We start from the raw sequence: 16041 nt of genomic DNA on the forward strand, positions 1-16041 counted from the left end.
AGTCACATCTACAATGTGCTGGTTGACCTCTTCCACAGAGGCTCATTCTTTTATTTTACTTCATTATTCTTACTTATTTTGAAATGTTTTTATTAGTATGTATGTATCAATTATACACAACAATGGGTTTCATTATGACTTCATTTTTCCAAGACAGGGTTTCTCTGTGTAGCCCTGGCTATCCTGGAACTTGCTCTGTAGACCAGGCTGACCTAGAGATCTGCCTGCCTCTGCCTCAGCCTCCCAAGACTGGGATTAAAACCTTGTACCACCACTATCCGGCTCATTTACATTTTTATACACATACACAAATGCAATTGTGACTCATTCAATCCAAGCTGGAACCAACTGGATATCTGTTCACATCTTCGTGTGTAAGACGAATTTATTACTGAATTTTTACAGAGTGGCTGTAATGCTGATTTTTAAATTGATTTTTGATATGGTCATACATATGTACACTGTATTATGGAATAGTGGTTTTCTTCAAGTGCGGGGCCTTGAGATCTATGAGAACACAGCTGGAACAGTTGTGACATGTTGTGAAGCTTCTATTTTGGCAATTATGTCATAGTTTAATCATTACCTTTATTTATGTTATTATATATATATTATTATGCTATATTTATGTTATTTTTAAAGGACTTTCCAAGTGCTATATGATTTTTACCTAAAATTTCAGTGTGTGTCTATAAAATGTAAAATTTTAAAATAATATTTTTAATTCTTTGAGTAGAGATGGGTCTTGAGGATTCTTCCTTGATCCATTGTGGAATTTTGGCTGACTTGATCCTATGAAACTGATGCAGCGAACAACCAGGTCATATACAGAAGTCAGCACGGTGCAGCTCTCCTCCTGTCTGCTAGCTTTTACATTCTTTCCACCCCTCTTTTATGATGTTTCCTGAGCCTTGGATGTTGGCAAGCTAACAAAGATGACACATCCATAGAGTAACTCAAACTATGCACCTTGACCACTTATGACTCTTACATAACAATTGTCTCTGACCAAATATGAGCGCAACACAAATCCATGGATATAAACTTTTAGAAGACAGCATGACAGTGTGACCATTTAGCAAAGCAAAAACAGTAGGCTTCCCCAAGGCCTTTGATCTCTTTGGTAATGGACTTTCGAGCAGGTTTAAAGTACCAGGCATGAAATTCCTCCTCTGGAGCTGGGCGCCTAGCCAGTAAGAAAGTTGGTTACTCTCTTAACCCTCATGCCACTGCTGTACTAATGGGCATATCTTGCCAACAGGCCAGTATTGTATTGTCAGGGTCCCACACTAGGTGAGGGCAGTGATGTTTCTTTCCCCCAGCAACTGCATAGCACCTCTATCACTCTGTAGACCAGCCATTCAGGAGTTTACTGGTCAGTTCGAGGTTGATTTCTCTGTGTCCTGCACCCAAAGCGAGTGATGTTTTCAGCAATAGGCTCTTACCACCTAAAGACAGAGAAATAGAGATATCATCACTAACCCATTTTTAAATTTTGTTTGTATGCTTATATGTGGACACAGGTGGCATGGTGGGTATGTGGAAGTCAGAAGGCAGCTTGCAGGAGTCAGTTCTCTCCTTCTTCCCTATAAGTCCTATAGATTGAACTCAGATCAAAAAGGCTTCGTGACAAACCCCTTTATGCCTGAGCCATCCCAGCAACCCAAATTAGTAACCTTTTAAGGCTCTGTTTAACTTGAGTTTTAGGATCACTATTTAATTTTCCTCTTAGTGATTTTTCTGCCTTTTTGGCAAGGTGGTAAGCATTTCATTTGTACCTAGTCCTATGTCTTGTTTTATAAGAAAAATAGTCTCATTTATAGCAAGTAGCTGGGCAGTCACCTAGGTTCAGGATTTCAGGATTGTGTTGGCTGTTGTAGTCATTTTATCTTGCAATGGCTCTTGTTAGTGCTGTGCTACCGTGAAGGGGGAAATATTTTTCAGCTGCAGCATTAGGACATTGGAGTAACAATAAGAGGGAAATTTTATTGTTACATCTTCCTATTGGTGAGTGACCTGTTCTTGTTCTTAGATGGTGAATGACCTGTTCTAGTTCTTAGATGTATTTTGACAAAACAAAATTTACCTTATATTCTGGCACATATCGTGATAATTATGGTAAGAACTGAATTGTCATTAACCTATGATCTGGTAGACAGTGACGAACCTCCCAAGGCAGCAAATGCAAGAATTCCCAAGCAAGAAAGAGTCTTAAGTGATATGGCCATCATATGAGCAGATATGTAATTATACGTGCTTCAAGTGAATTTTTTTTGTGTGTTGCTGTTTTTGCCATGTGTATTGGGTCCTCTGGAACTGGAGTTACAGACAGTTATGTGAGCTGCCATGTGGGTACTGGGAATTGAATCTGGGTCTTTTGGAAGAGCAATCTGTGCTCTTAACTGCTGAGCCATCTCCTCAGCTCTTCAGGTTAATTTTTGATTAATGCCTTACCCTTTTCCTACTTTTTTTATGTGCACAGGTGCTTTGCCTGCATTTATATCAGTGTACCATGTGCATGCAGTACCCACAGAAGCCAGAAGAAGGCCTTAGATCCCCTGGGACTGGGGTTATGGATGGTTGTGAGAAGCTGTATCAGTGCTGAGAATTGAGCCTGGGTCCTCTGAAAGGGCAGCCAGTGCTTTTCACCGCTGAACTGTCTTTGTAGCCCCAAATGCCTTACTTTTATACATTGATAAACTCCTCCAGAGATTCTGATGCAATAGCTGTCTAATTCTAGATGTTCCTCAAAAGAAAGCTGTGATTGTAGCCTTTATCTTCACTGATTTTTTTTATATTTTCAGTATGCCAATTATAATTGGAAAAATTATCAATGTATCTAAGTGTTTAGGGCCTTGGGAATACCCTGAACTCGCAAAGGAATAATGTAAAGTCAGAGTCAGTGACTATGTGACAGTGTATAAATACCTGGGAAAGCTTGGAAGAAACCTGCCCTTCTAGCCATCTTGATAGCAGTGTAAGGCAGTGTGCTACCCCCTTTGAGGGTGAGGCATGCATGGTTCTTTTAACTTTTGTCTCTAGTCAATAGCCTTTGACAAGTATGCTTTTAGCTAGAAATAGGAAAACTAAGTCAGGAAGAAGACTGTGCGGGCTTCTCTTATTTTCAGTAAACAGAGCAGATGGCTGTGTGATTAGTTGTCTTTTTGAACAACAAAGGAAAAACAACAGCATTCTCACCCCACTCCCTAGCTCTGGCTTATGGGAGCTTCTTGGCACTTCTTACAGGCCTTTTGGAGAGCACACTTGATCTTGAGGCTTTTATCTTGGCAGTGGAAGTGCCAGGATTTTCATCTCCATTGCTGTTTTATCAGAACTTCTTTCTAGAAGAAACAGACTTGCCTTTTGGCTGCTCTGTCTGGGTCTTTGTTCTCCTCACTGTTCCTTCTTGTGAGCATGAGGCTCTCTCCAACTTCCTGCCCTTCTGCTTTCTAATGGGAAGTAAGGTCTCAGAGTGCTTCAGAGCACAAATCCGGGAGCAAAGATGGGTGTGGATCTTCATTCTGCTACTTAACCACCCTCCAAGGGGCTATTGATGACCCAAGAATTAATACAAAATACTTAGAGCACAGCTTTTTTTCAAGTAGGCACTATGTCTACAGTGTCTTGCTTCTGAATTGCATTAACAGCCACATGGTTGTATATCATTTTTGAGACTGTGTAAAGGGTGTAATAGGTAAAAATAGAGGAATTATTAACCACCAATAACATAACTCAACCTCGTTATCTGGTTGAATAAGCTGGTGATTAATACAGGATAAATATTAATAGCAGGATGGTGAGGCAGGATGCTGCCAAGCGGTTTAGTAGGCACCAAGGCAAACAATGGATTTGGGAGATTAGAGGTAGAATTGCTTCCTGTCCTCACAAAGTCCTCATTCAGTAGCATGGAACTTGAGATGAACTGTCGAGGAAAGGTGGTTGGACATTTGGGGACATGGGTATTCAGAAGGATGTGAGTGCAGGTCAGGTGCAGTGTCCAGAATGGAAACATGTGGAGAGTTTAGGTACCACGGATGACTGCCTCTAACAAAATGGGCTTTCCTACTATGTGAAGAGCATTCATGTTGTTGAAACTAACATGGTTTTTCTTTTCATCCATAGAAAGGCCCCACTTCTGGGAAAGACCGCGTGAAGAAAGGTGGATCCTACATGTGCCATAAGGTCAGTCATGCTATTAAACTGTCACATGTTCTTGTGGGTCACAAATTCATTATAGCATACTGCCCCCAAATGTTCCGTTTATTTTTGCCAATGTAAGCCTCTTCCCATCCAAATGAGAAAAAATAGGGGAGTCTTCAATTTATGAACAGGCATGGGGGAAGTAACAGGAGAAATGGAGCTTGTGAATCACATGCTGTAACCAGATAGTCTGCTGACTCGTGCCTGGTGAGAGGCTTCTGTTGGTCTGTGAAATAGGGTGGATCATCTGTCTCTTCCCATGCTTAAGTCTAGGACTACACCCATAATTTCGGATGTCTGTAAATTCCTGAATTCTTTGTTGAGATTCAAGCTAAAGTTATAAATGGAGGGTGGTTTGTGGTCTACTAAAATGGAAGCACCCAAGTGTGTTGGGTGTTAATATGTGCATTTTTGTTTCGTGAACTATGATTTCAGTGTCCAAAATGGCAGTTCTTGGTTAGTCTGAGTGATCGATGCCTCACAAGCAACTTTTAGAAGGAATTTGAAAATAGAATCCGACCCTTTCCCTTTCCTCTTTGAGTCATGTATTTTCAGTGCCTTGAGCACTCAGGTTCTGTCTTCTGGCTGTGTGTAAACTGCATTTTGCAGTTTGTTCCTACCAAGAAACTTTGCTTGGTAGTGGACTCAGTTCTGGAGATTTAAAGCCATCTATAGTGACTTCAAATTAAGTTACTGATTTTGTAATAGACACATTATTATACTTTGTCCAGGGCCATCAGGATCTTTAAAATTCTGGAGGTGTTGAAAACATACAGCAAAGTTTGGTAATCGCCTCAAGAAACTAGATGGTGTATGTGAGTGAGTTTGTAGGTATGTGTTCCCTACGTGGTTCTTAGTTTAGACTCTTTGACCATATGATTCAGGTGGGAAGTTCATCCAGTTCAGCTCAATTCTTGCTTCATACCTACATTAAACTGAGCATAGTGGCAATACACCTTTAATTCCATCTCTTAAGAGGCAGAGGCATGTGAATCTCTGTGCATTTAAGGTCAGCCAGGGCTACAGAGTGAGAACCTGTCTTCAAAAGCTGAGGCCAAAAAAGGACAACAAATCTACATTAATAATAAGATGTGGGTGAATTTAACTTTATGCAATCCTAATTGACTAATTAATTAATTGAATTTTTGAGTCAGGGTCTTGGTATGCTGACCATACAGTCTCTAATTCCTAAAGTAAAGCATTTTTTTCTGCCTCAACTCTTCAATAAATGGGACTATGGATATGTTCTACTGTGCTTGGCTCATATCTCATTCTGTTTGTTTTGGATTTTGTTTTTTGGGGGCAGGGTCTCTCTGTGTAGCTCTGGTTGGCCTGGAACTTACTATGTAAACCAGACTCTCCTTAAACTCACACAGATTCTGCCTTCCAAGTGCTGGGATTAAAGGCGTGTACCACCATGCCCAGCCTTGATCATAGGGAATAAATAACTTTCTGAAATTAAGTATTATACTACTATAGTTGTTATTAATATTTCATATCAGATTGAGAATATTTGCAGATTTTTTTTTTCAAGACAGGGTTTCTCTGTATAGCCTTGGCTGTCCTGGAACTCACTCTGTAGACTAGGCTGCCTCAAATTTAGAGATCTGCCTACTTCTACTTCCCGAGTGCTGGGATTAAAGGTATGTGCCACCACTGTTCAGTTTATTTGTAGTTTTTACTCATCAATGAATATAGATTTTGCTAGATGATGATTTTCTTGTCTTTTCAGTCAGTCAGTACAGAATAATATGATGAAACACAATGATTGATTATCATTTTCTTCTTGTTTTTTGAGGCAGTGTCTCACTGTGTAGCCAAGTTGACTTTGGACTCACTATTGCGGCGCGCATCCTGACCAGCAGGAATGAATGCCACTAAAAACGAGAATTCCTTCCCTGGTCACGTCTTTATTCGGAGCATTCCCTTGAGGAAAATTGGGGGAAGGGAAGATAGAGCAGGGACAAGAGAAAGCTTAGAGAGAGGAAGTAGAGTCCAGAGGCAGCTGCTTTTAAACGGTGGAGAGGCTTGAACGCTGTCCTGATTGGTTAATGCCATTCTGCTGGTCTGAGCATGTGCAAGCAAGGGTGCAGGCAAAGGTGCTCAGCCCCACGCGGCCAAGCCAGGTATACCTCCAAACTGCAGGACCACCTGTGCCTCCAGGTGGCTCCCAACACACTATGGGACCCAGAATCCCACATTAGCAACCAACCATGTCCTGCTTGATTTTTCATTTATTAAACCATCATTGCATTCCTGTGCAATATTCCACTTAGTCATGATGTGTTATTCTTTTTATGTAGTTTGAATCCAGTTATTTTAAATGTTGAGAACTTTTGCATATAATTAATGAGGAGTAGGTCCTTATTGTTTTTAGTAATCTTTGTGTGGTTTTGATATATTGGTATGTAACTGGAAAATATTGTCATATCTTCAATCTTTTATTCTCAATTTTTAAGAAGAGGTCTTATAAAACTAACATTATTTCATTCTGAAATGCTTGATGGAGTTCCTTATTAAAGAAATTTGGACCTAAGCTTAGGCATTTAGCCTTACCACTCCCTATTACTGTAGTGAAAACACAAGGCAGACTACATTTTTAAAGAAAAGAGGCTTATTTTGACTTATTTTTTAGGAATCCAAGCTGAGGAGCATTATATAGTGATTATATTCTTGTTGGCAGTATCCAGAGTTGGTCCAAGGCGTCATATGGGAAGAGACAAAGGGTGTTTGTGAATGGTGTGTGTGTGTGTGTACATGCATGTACACATTCATTATGATCACTCTCCCCCTTCCAATGAATAAGATTAATAGAATAGTGACTCTATGTTGGACAGGGGAGCCGCTTGTTGATTCCCAGCTGCCCGGCTATCTTAGACCCAAAATAATCACATTGAAACTGTATTAATTAAATCATTGCTTGGCCCATTAACTCTAGCTTCTTACTAACTCTTACATATTCATTTAACCCATTTCTATTAATCTGTGTATCACCATGTGACAGTGATTTACCGGGTAAAGTTCCCAGCGTCTGTCTCTAGCGGCTCCATCCCTTTTCTCTGACTCCACCCTTCTTTCTTCCAGCATCCAGCCTAACTTCCCCCCCCCCCCCGCTCCCCAATTCTGTTCTTTCCCGCCATAGGCTCAAAGAAGTATTTTATTCATTCACCAATAAAATCAACACATATACAGAAGGACCTCCCACACCAACTCTACCTAAATGACTTTACCTAACCCTAATTACCTCCCCAAAAGGCCTTACCTCCAAACAACATAAAGGTATGTCTCCACCTCCTTGATAGTTTTAGGGGATGCACTCAAACCATATCTAAACTATAAGAAGTTATAATTGTAAATTTAGTTATTTAATAAATACTTATTTGTAGATTATATGTTTCTACTTGGATCATTATTTCACCATCATTTATGCCCCAGCAATGTTTAAGCATGCATGGGCAGCCGGCCCATTTATGGCTGTTCTTCAGTTGTTCCTATCCTGGGCAGTCCTAGATGCTTGTGGTATTGTCATAGCCAGAGAAAATCATAAGAATACTAAAAAGTGCCTATAAAGAAACCTTTGCATCCGTCAAAGTCTATGGAGAACAATTGTCAGTTTAAGACAATTGTAGGAGTGTTGCAGGGATACGGTCTCTCACCGCTACTCTTTAATATTTTATATTCCTGGAATTAATAATAGCAACAGCCCTGGAGGATGAAGAGATAGGTATGCAGATAGATGGTGTGCGAATTAATAACTTGTGTTTTGCCGACGATACAGCACTACTTGCTGAAAGTCCAAATGAGCTGCAGGCCGTGATAAATAGAGTGGTGGAAGTCAGTGAAAACCTTGGTATGAAAGTAAATTTCTATGTAGATGGACTCTGATAATTCTGTCTTTCAAGGAATCAAATCTTTCATATGAATTTTTGAATTTATTATTTCAATCTTTGCATTTTTATTGATTATATAAATCAATTATATGTCATGCAATTATTGTTATTATTGGGATTGATTTTTTGAGATTTTGTTTTTTCTGTTCTTTTTTCCTTTTTAATCTCTGTATTTTTTGGATTAAATTATTTAAATCACTTTATTTTCTCTTCTTAGGCTTATTATCTATAACCCTACTTTAAAATGAATGCTTGATTTAGAATTAAGTTAATAATTAACTTTTTCTTATCAGCTTGTAAAATATGTCTTGAGTTGTTTAGGCTCAGAGTGATAGAGAAACTATTACAAAAGAGAATAATAGAACGACAAAACTGAACGAAATTAGATTTTTTCCAGAGAAAAGCAAGTTTCAGAAATAAATAAAAAGAAAGAATGTTAGAATTAATTCTTTAAAAGTTTTATTTATATTTTGACGTATGAGTATTTTGTCTGCATATATGTGTGTTGAGTGCCCTCAGAGTTACAGATAGATGAACCACCATGTTCTGGGAATTGAGCCCTGGTCTTCTGGAATAGCAACCAGTACCCTTAACCACTGTCATCTCTCCAGCTCTATAATTAATTTTAAAAATTACTCTAACTAGAAAATAGTATACTTTTGGCCATAAACTAAAGCCATTTTGCATGTCTAAAGTAATTTTTTTAATCATGTCTATTTTAAAAGAGTTATTTAATTTTACTAATTAAAAAAAATCCTGTGTGTGTGTGTGTGTGTGTGTGTGTGTGTGTGTGTGTGTATTGTTCCTGCGTTTATGTCTGCATACCACTTAAATTCTTGCTATACATGGTGAACCACCATGTGACTTCTAGGAATCGAACCTTGGTCCTCTGGAAAACCAATAAGTGCTCTTAACTACTGAGCCATCTCTCCAGGACCATCAGTCCTAGTTTTTAACAGTCCACCTAAGCTTCTGGAAGGAGCTGGAGACACAGAAAGAGAAGGAACAAGGTAGCACAGCATCCAGTTAAGAACATAGGCTGTTATCTTCCACTTGTTGATAACAGGCAGTGTGGCCTTAGGCATACTATTAATATGTCTTTGCCACAGTTTTTCCTCAAGTGTGTGATGTGAATTCAATTTATACCTTTCTCATAGGATTACTGGAAGAACTCACAGAATCTGCATATGTTAAATTGATGAGCAGTTCACTTAATGAGCACTCAAATAAAAATTTTGATAATTGATGTTGTTGGGTTGATGCCTAACATTCAAATGTGGGATCTTTATTCCAATCCACAGCATCTAGGGGATCAGACAAAAAATGCCAAAAGAATTAGTCCTGTGTCTTTTGAAACAGCAGTAGTAAGACCTGGGTTCTGGTATGTGCTTCCCTAGAATGATTTTATTCAATATGAGATACAATTGCCTTAAAATATCCTTTATCTGAGAAACATTTTCCTCATGAAAACCATATTTCTGTCTCATTTGAGTTCACGGCCTCCAGGCTGATAGGTCATTATCTTAAATGGATTGTTTCCTGATCCAGGATCACATCCTTAGTAAAGAGCCCGAGATCACTTTTACAAAGTAACTAGCCATTTTGATAAAAATCAGGTTGAAACAAGTCCCTCCTCCTACTCCTGTTCTTAATTAATAGAATGACCCATTTTCAGCCACCCAAAGACCTCACTTTCTTTAAGAACCACTTTTGATTCTAAAAATAAGGGTAGAAAAATATGAAGAATAACCAGAACGTTCATAACCAGGACATTTGCTCTTTATTCGTGGCTCTATTAGTGACCCATTATTGAAATTTAAAAGAAGTACTTATTAATAAATATTTTCTGTGTGGATGGGTGTGTTTAAGTAGAATGAAAGTATGGATTGATTCTTTGCAGGTGATGGACCTGACCTTTCAGCACTCACAAGTGCACGTGTGTGCTTGTGTGTGTGTGTGTGTGTGTGTGTGTGTGTGTGTGTGTGTGTGTGCTTGTGTGTATGTGTATCTGTTGCTAAGGATCAAACCTAGGGCCTTGCATGCACTGGGAAAATGCTCTGCCACCAAGTGATGTCCCTCTCCCCTCACCACTTTTGTGAGACTTGCTTTTTTGGATTTAGTTCTTCATAGCTGTTTTGGTTAATGAAAGGCTCGGGAACTGCTGTCATCCTATGGTGACCCTTTACAAGCAAACCAAATTTGTTGCATAAAATTTAGCAAAGAAATGATAAAGATAACAATAAAATCAGATGTTTATGTCCTAGAGAAAACTATTAGTTTTCTATTATGGTATTCTGCCATGAGTTTTTTGTTCTTTAATATATATTTTTCAAAAATATAATGAATTACTTTGTGTATACTCAAGCTTTTTAATTACAGTCATAATAACAATCTTGTATGTCACAGATTTTTTTCTAGTGTCTAGTGTCATTGATGCAGAATCCTCAACACTGTTCTAAGCAGGCACTAAAAATTCATCAGAGCTGTTGCAGCCTGGCTTTTGTAACATATAGAATAATGTACCCCACAAAAACTATAGCCCTGTGCTATATTCCCAGGGTTGTCCTTCAGCCTCCTCGTCTCTACGGCAATAAACCTTCCCTTCCATCTGCGTGGCACCTGTATGTCCACAGTCGTAAGCGGCAGGACTGTCATCATAGTCCCGAGGGCCTGCTTCAGACCTGTTTCTGTGGGGAGGTCAGCCACGCTGAGTTTCTGTGACCGAGAGTGTGTGCACACTAAACAAATCATGGGCTCTCTGTACGCACTTGTGTTCCTTTGTTATGGAGGGCTTTGTCTTGGTGTGTTCCAGTTTTGGGGGTGTAAGGATTGAACACAGGCTTTGCTCACACCAGGCATGTGCTCTACTGCTGAGCTCAATCTCCCATTCTACATACTTCTGTGAACAGTGTCATCTTTTCAGTGAGGACCTGGGTTCTAGAAGGCTTAGCCTAAGGATAAATAGCCACTGAGCTTGGAATTTTGCCTTTGCTGGTCAAAAATTAGCAAGATGTTTTTCACAGTTTTTATTGGTATCACGTTCCCGTTCCTGTAACTTTGGAGGTGGTAGAGTGGCTCCATCTGTTTGTCCGATCACATTTCCTGCTTTTCACATTAGCCGTCTTTGGCTGATTTTGTTTGGAATTCCCGTTTTTCAATTCTTTGGGCATTTCAGCTCCCTCTTGGAGAGGCCTTCAGTCCTTTCTCCCCATTTTTACTCCCTTCAGAGATGACTACTGCCAGAGGCAGTCTTGAGTTTTCAGTCTACTTATAGTCTGTCTACTCCCTTTGAATGTCAGCTCTCTGATAACAGGTTCCTTGTTTGTCTGCTCTGATTGTATTCCTCAGGCCTAAAATTACATCTGGCCTATTACAAGCTCTCGTATATTTAATGTGTAATCTTGCTGTGATGTGATTGGGCTATGGTATAACTGTTCTTTTGGCTAATTTTTCCCCCTCATTTTCTGATACCATTGTTTAGCCTCTTAATCTGCCTTACATCGTCCTTTATAAATTGCTGCCACTCAAAGTCTACCCCATGGGCTGAAGCAGCACCTGGAAGCTTGTTAGAAATATAATTCGAGTGTCACACAAGCCCCATGAAAGCAGTATTTCTGGGTGTACAGTTTAGGGATGTGTATTTAAACAAGCTCTCCAGACTCTCTCTGTCTCTCTGTCTCTCTGTCTCTCTCTCTCTCTCTCTGTCTCTCTCTCTCTCTCTCTCTCTCTCTCTCTCTCTCTGTGTGTGGTCTTGTTGCAGTGATAAAATATCCTTACTAAAGTAACTTAAGGCCAGTGAGATGACTCACTGGTTGGAAAGAAGTCCTTGGCAGGACTGATGATTGTTAGGGATCACTACAGTATACAGCACACAGACAGAATAAAGAATTTAACAGCGACTTATGGAAGAAAGGGCTGATTTTGGCTCACAGTTCCAGGGCACTGTCTTTTATGACATGAATATAGTGATATTCATGACACGAAAGTCACTGTAGCTATAGCTTGAGGTAGCTGGTCACATCGTATCATCAGTCAGGAGACAGAGGGGGACAAATATTGGTGATTGACTAGCTTTCTCCTTTTTATGTAGTCTAGCACTGCAGCCTATATTTAGCGTGGGTCTTCTCACCTCAGTCAACCTTATCAATCAAGATAACCCCTCACCTGTGTGGCCAAAGGTTTATCTCTTTGGTGATTTTAGTCCTGTCAAATTTACAATATTAGTCACCACAATTGCATTTGGAGAAGCACTGCCACAACCATGCATGTGTCACTTAGGCCAAGTCCTTCCTAGAGACGTTGACCTTCCACAAAGGATCCGGAGGACTAGCATTCACTTTCTAACTTAGCCCAAGGCTGTTTTGTGAGTGTTTGCTGTGTAGTCATGGCGAATACAGTAGGCAGTCAGGAAATGAATGCTTGTTATTTTCCTTGTGTGTGGCCTCCTAACACCATCAGAGTCATCTGTGTGCACCTCCCCCCCCCCCCCCCCCAGCTCAGCCTTTGCTAGCGTGCAATGCACTGCTGGTGTTTGGTTTCAGAGAGTGCTGACTTATCTGAGTTTGATTCTAGCCATTTCACAGCAGCCCAGCGCCTGCCCCGAGGCTTCTGCTGCGTTCTCGCACACGCCTTACCAGGTGTTGGGAGCTTCTGTTCGTGCGGGGCACACAGACACCATCAGCTTCCTGTTATTTCAAGCACATTCAAAATTCATCTTTCTTTTAACTACCTGAGAATGGTAATACATTCTGTTCCTCACTGTCCAAGGAAAATTGCTTGCTATTGTTTTACTATCTATAGAAGATAGAACATTCTTTCTTTTTTTTCACAGGGGAAATGCATGAGAAAAATTTCATGTCAACCTCAGAGATAATTTTTATGAATATTAGAAGCATCTGACTTCTTGTGAGAGAAAAGAAATAATAGGAATAAAAAAATGTCTTGCATGCTGACCTATTTTCTCCTTCCCACAAATTATCTCTTCTGCATGAGTTCCCAACATTTCCTACAGGAGCGATTCTTTCTGACGTTTCTTTAAGCAGCTGGCAGGCACTTGGATTCAGTGGGCCAGCTCTTGAGTTTACGCTCATGGCGCCCAGGATGACGACTTCGTTTCCATTTTCTGTTACTTCGAATCGGGGAAGGAGCCTCACAAGAGGTCTACGCACCGCAGTTATTTTGGAATCTGGGAGCTTTCTAAATGCTGGGTGTCAAATAATCCGTGGCTGCAGATGTAGCCTGTCCTGTGTGTTTGTGTGAGTGTTTGTAAGGAGGATGTGTGTGTTGGGGGTGGGAAAGAAGATGTGAGAAGGATGGCACCCTTCCTACCAAGAGTGTGGAATCTTGCTAAGAGAGGAACCACACTACAGTTTGTCCGGATTGTAATCTTGCTTCCTTAACAACTGCATCACCGTCTATAACTTGTTTGGTTTGCCTGGGCTCTTGCAATCTAAGAATAAAAGGCAAAAGTGCCTGGTACCATGCCTAATATGTCCTAGGAAATCAGTGTCCATGTTTGTGTGCACACTTACACTTGACTTTTACACAACTAGGTAGAATGAGATAAACTATACCCCAAAATGTATAGCTTTATTGTTACTGTGATTTAAATTTCCAGAGTATTGGGAGGAAAGCAGTTTTCCTATAGCTTTTCTTACATTTTATGTTCCTATGCTGACTCTTTAATTTTTGCCAGTCTGTTTGATTTACTACATAATATTTAATGCAGTTGTTAATCTTTTTATTACTATTCATCTTTATTGATAAAATGCCAAAATTTGATACAATAAACTAGAAATGAGAAACTTTGCTCTCAAGGATAATTATTGTGAGTGTGTATGTGTGATAATCTTGTACGTCTTTTAGTCTTGTCTTTTCCTTAGCATATGATGATTCAAGTTAGGTCATACCATATATATAGCTCTATATTCTGACTTCTAATTTAACACTTTATTATGGGAATTCTGTGTTTTCACATATAATGTAAAAACATGATTCTCAGTGGCTGGTGACTGTATGATCACGTGAGTAACCATGGGTGACTACTGTCTACTTTTTTGGGTGTTGTAAGTGGTGGAGGTCTTTCTACTCTATGTAGGTAGTATTTTTAAGGTGAAAAATACTGACTGGTTGGCTCTTTAATGTGCTGCCTTTGCCAAGTGTAAATTACAGTGAGTGTGTAGGAAGGCCGTTCAGGGGAACCTCTGATTTCAGGGAGTTCTGCCTTCTCCGTAACAGATACTTTTGTGCCCTAAGCCTTAAGCCAAAGTTCCAGATCTCTTATGACATGTTATCTCTTATAGTCCTATTGCTATAGGTACCGCTGTGCCGCTCGAAGCCAGAACACACCAGATAGCTCTGCATCCAACCTGGGATTCCGTTGTGCGGCTGACCACCTGCCCTCTGCAGACTGACAGCCAATGGGAGCCTTTCCAGATCCAGGAAATGGTTTCTAACTTGCAACCGGCTTCCTTCCGAACTCCGAACAGATCTTGTGTAGAGAATTCCCACCTCAACAGAGTTACCTGTCTGCCCAATGGCCAAAGGAACTGTCTCACGTGACCAAATTGCTGACGTGTGTCAGTGCTTGTGCTTTATCGTGTGGTGCATCTTTGGGGATCATCGCCATGTTTTACTTTGAGAGCCTTTTCAAGAGGAAGGAGAGAACTGAAAACCTTGAAGTCCTGCCCAGACTCTGCCACAGGGCTAGGATCTAGGGTCCAGTACTTTATCTGCCTGGGCTTCTGTCCCATCATCAAATGAGGGGATGGACAACATGGTCTCTGAGACTCTCTCCAACTCACAGATTCTATGCGTAATAGCAGAGTGTATGTGATTGCATAGTGAGAATTTATGACAGATTGTTTTTTAGCTATTTTTTTGCCATGTGTGAACCTTGGGTTATACTAATGATATCAGGTGAGAGTCCTCTTCTATATTATTTTCAGAAAAGGGTAGGGTGTGAGTCTTTTATATTCCTACTGCACTTTGTTCTTTTGTGGAAATCAGTGTCTTTTACATTGTTGTGACAAATCTCATGTGGACCAGTAATGGGGACACTCACGTTCAGAGTTCTGAACACACAGGAATGTCTGTGGAGTGACTCTACTGTCCTTTATCTTTTAGTATTAAGTGCCTTTGGCTCAGAGGGACAGTTTAAAGCCCTGTTTCCCTTTCGCCCCAAAGCCTTCAGAGAATGTGAAATGTGTACTAATTAGGGAAAGTGTTGAGTTCCGGGTACGAGGGCCTTGAACAGAATGCATTCAGGGTGTTCAGTATATTATACTACAGAGATGGGAAGTCTTGTTGACTTTGAGATACCAGATGTTTTGAATCATGCACTATGTCAAATAAACTGGTACCCCCCCTATCAGACTTCACTCTTTCTTCCTTGCTCGACTTTCTTTCTCATTTCCGTCTTTATGTTTTCCTTTTTTAAAAAATGTGATGCTTGTATGTTTTGTTTGCTAGAAAATGTTTTTTACATCCAGAAGTTTGTTGATACCGTTGATCCATGGGTATTGTGTGGCAATTTTTATTCTCTGAAGCAAGGACGTTCTGTTAGGAACCCGTTATAACCTTGCTACTTCTTGCCATAATAGAGGATGCAAAGTCAAGGGCATTACTTCGGTGAGCAGATGCATCACATGACAGAAAGACACTTCTTTCAGAGCGATGGCTTTCAACCCAACAGCGCTGTTCTTAGAATCCACCCAGGTTTCCGGGCCCCTGTGCTGTTTTTAGCCCAGCAGTTGAAAAAAGGCTCATCTTCACGCTAGCTGCTCAAAATGCCAATCAAGTAATACTTAGAACTAACTATTCAACACTGCTGCTGTTACCCTTTACTTTAAAAGCTACATTTGTGTGTGAGTGGTGTAGGAGGTCCTTCTGTATTTGTGTTGTTTTCATTGGTTATTAAGGAAACTGCTTTGGCCTAGTTGATAGGGCAGAA

General features: G+C 40.1%; 1 protein-coding gene across 1 annotated transcript in view; it reads left to right on the plus strand.

Annotated features, from left to right (window-relative positions):
- Window positions 1-15457, plus strand: part of Sumf1 (sulfatase modifying factor 1) — an 84650-nt gene extending 69193 nt beyond the window's left edge. Inside the window, exons 8-9 of the mRNA XM_085686817.2 lie at window positions 4123-4182; window positions 14393-15457. Of these exons, the coding sequence (XP_085542943.1) occupies window positions 4123-4182; window positions 14393-14503 (171 nt within the window). The 3' untranslated portion in view covers window positions 14504-15457. The remainder of the gene's footprint in view (window positions 1-4122; window positions 4183-14392) is intronic.
- The last annotated feature ends 584 nt before the right edge of the window (window positions 15458-16041 follow it).

Source organism: Myodes glareolus, chromosome 3 (assembly GCF_982192425.1).
Source record: "Myodes glareolus chromosome 3, mMyoGla1.1, whole genome shotgun sequence".
NCBI lineage: Eukaryota > Metazoa > Chordata > Mammalia > Rodentia > Cricetidae > Myodes > Myodes glareolus.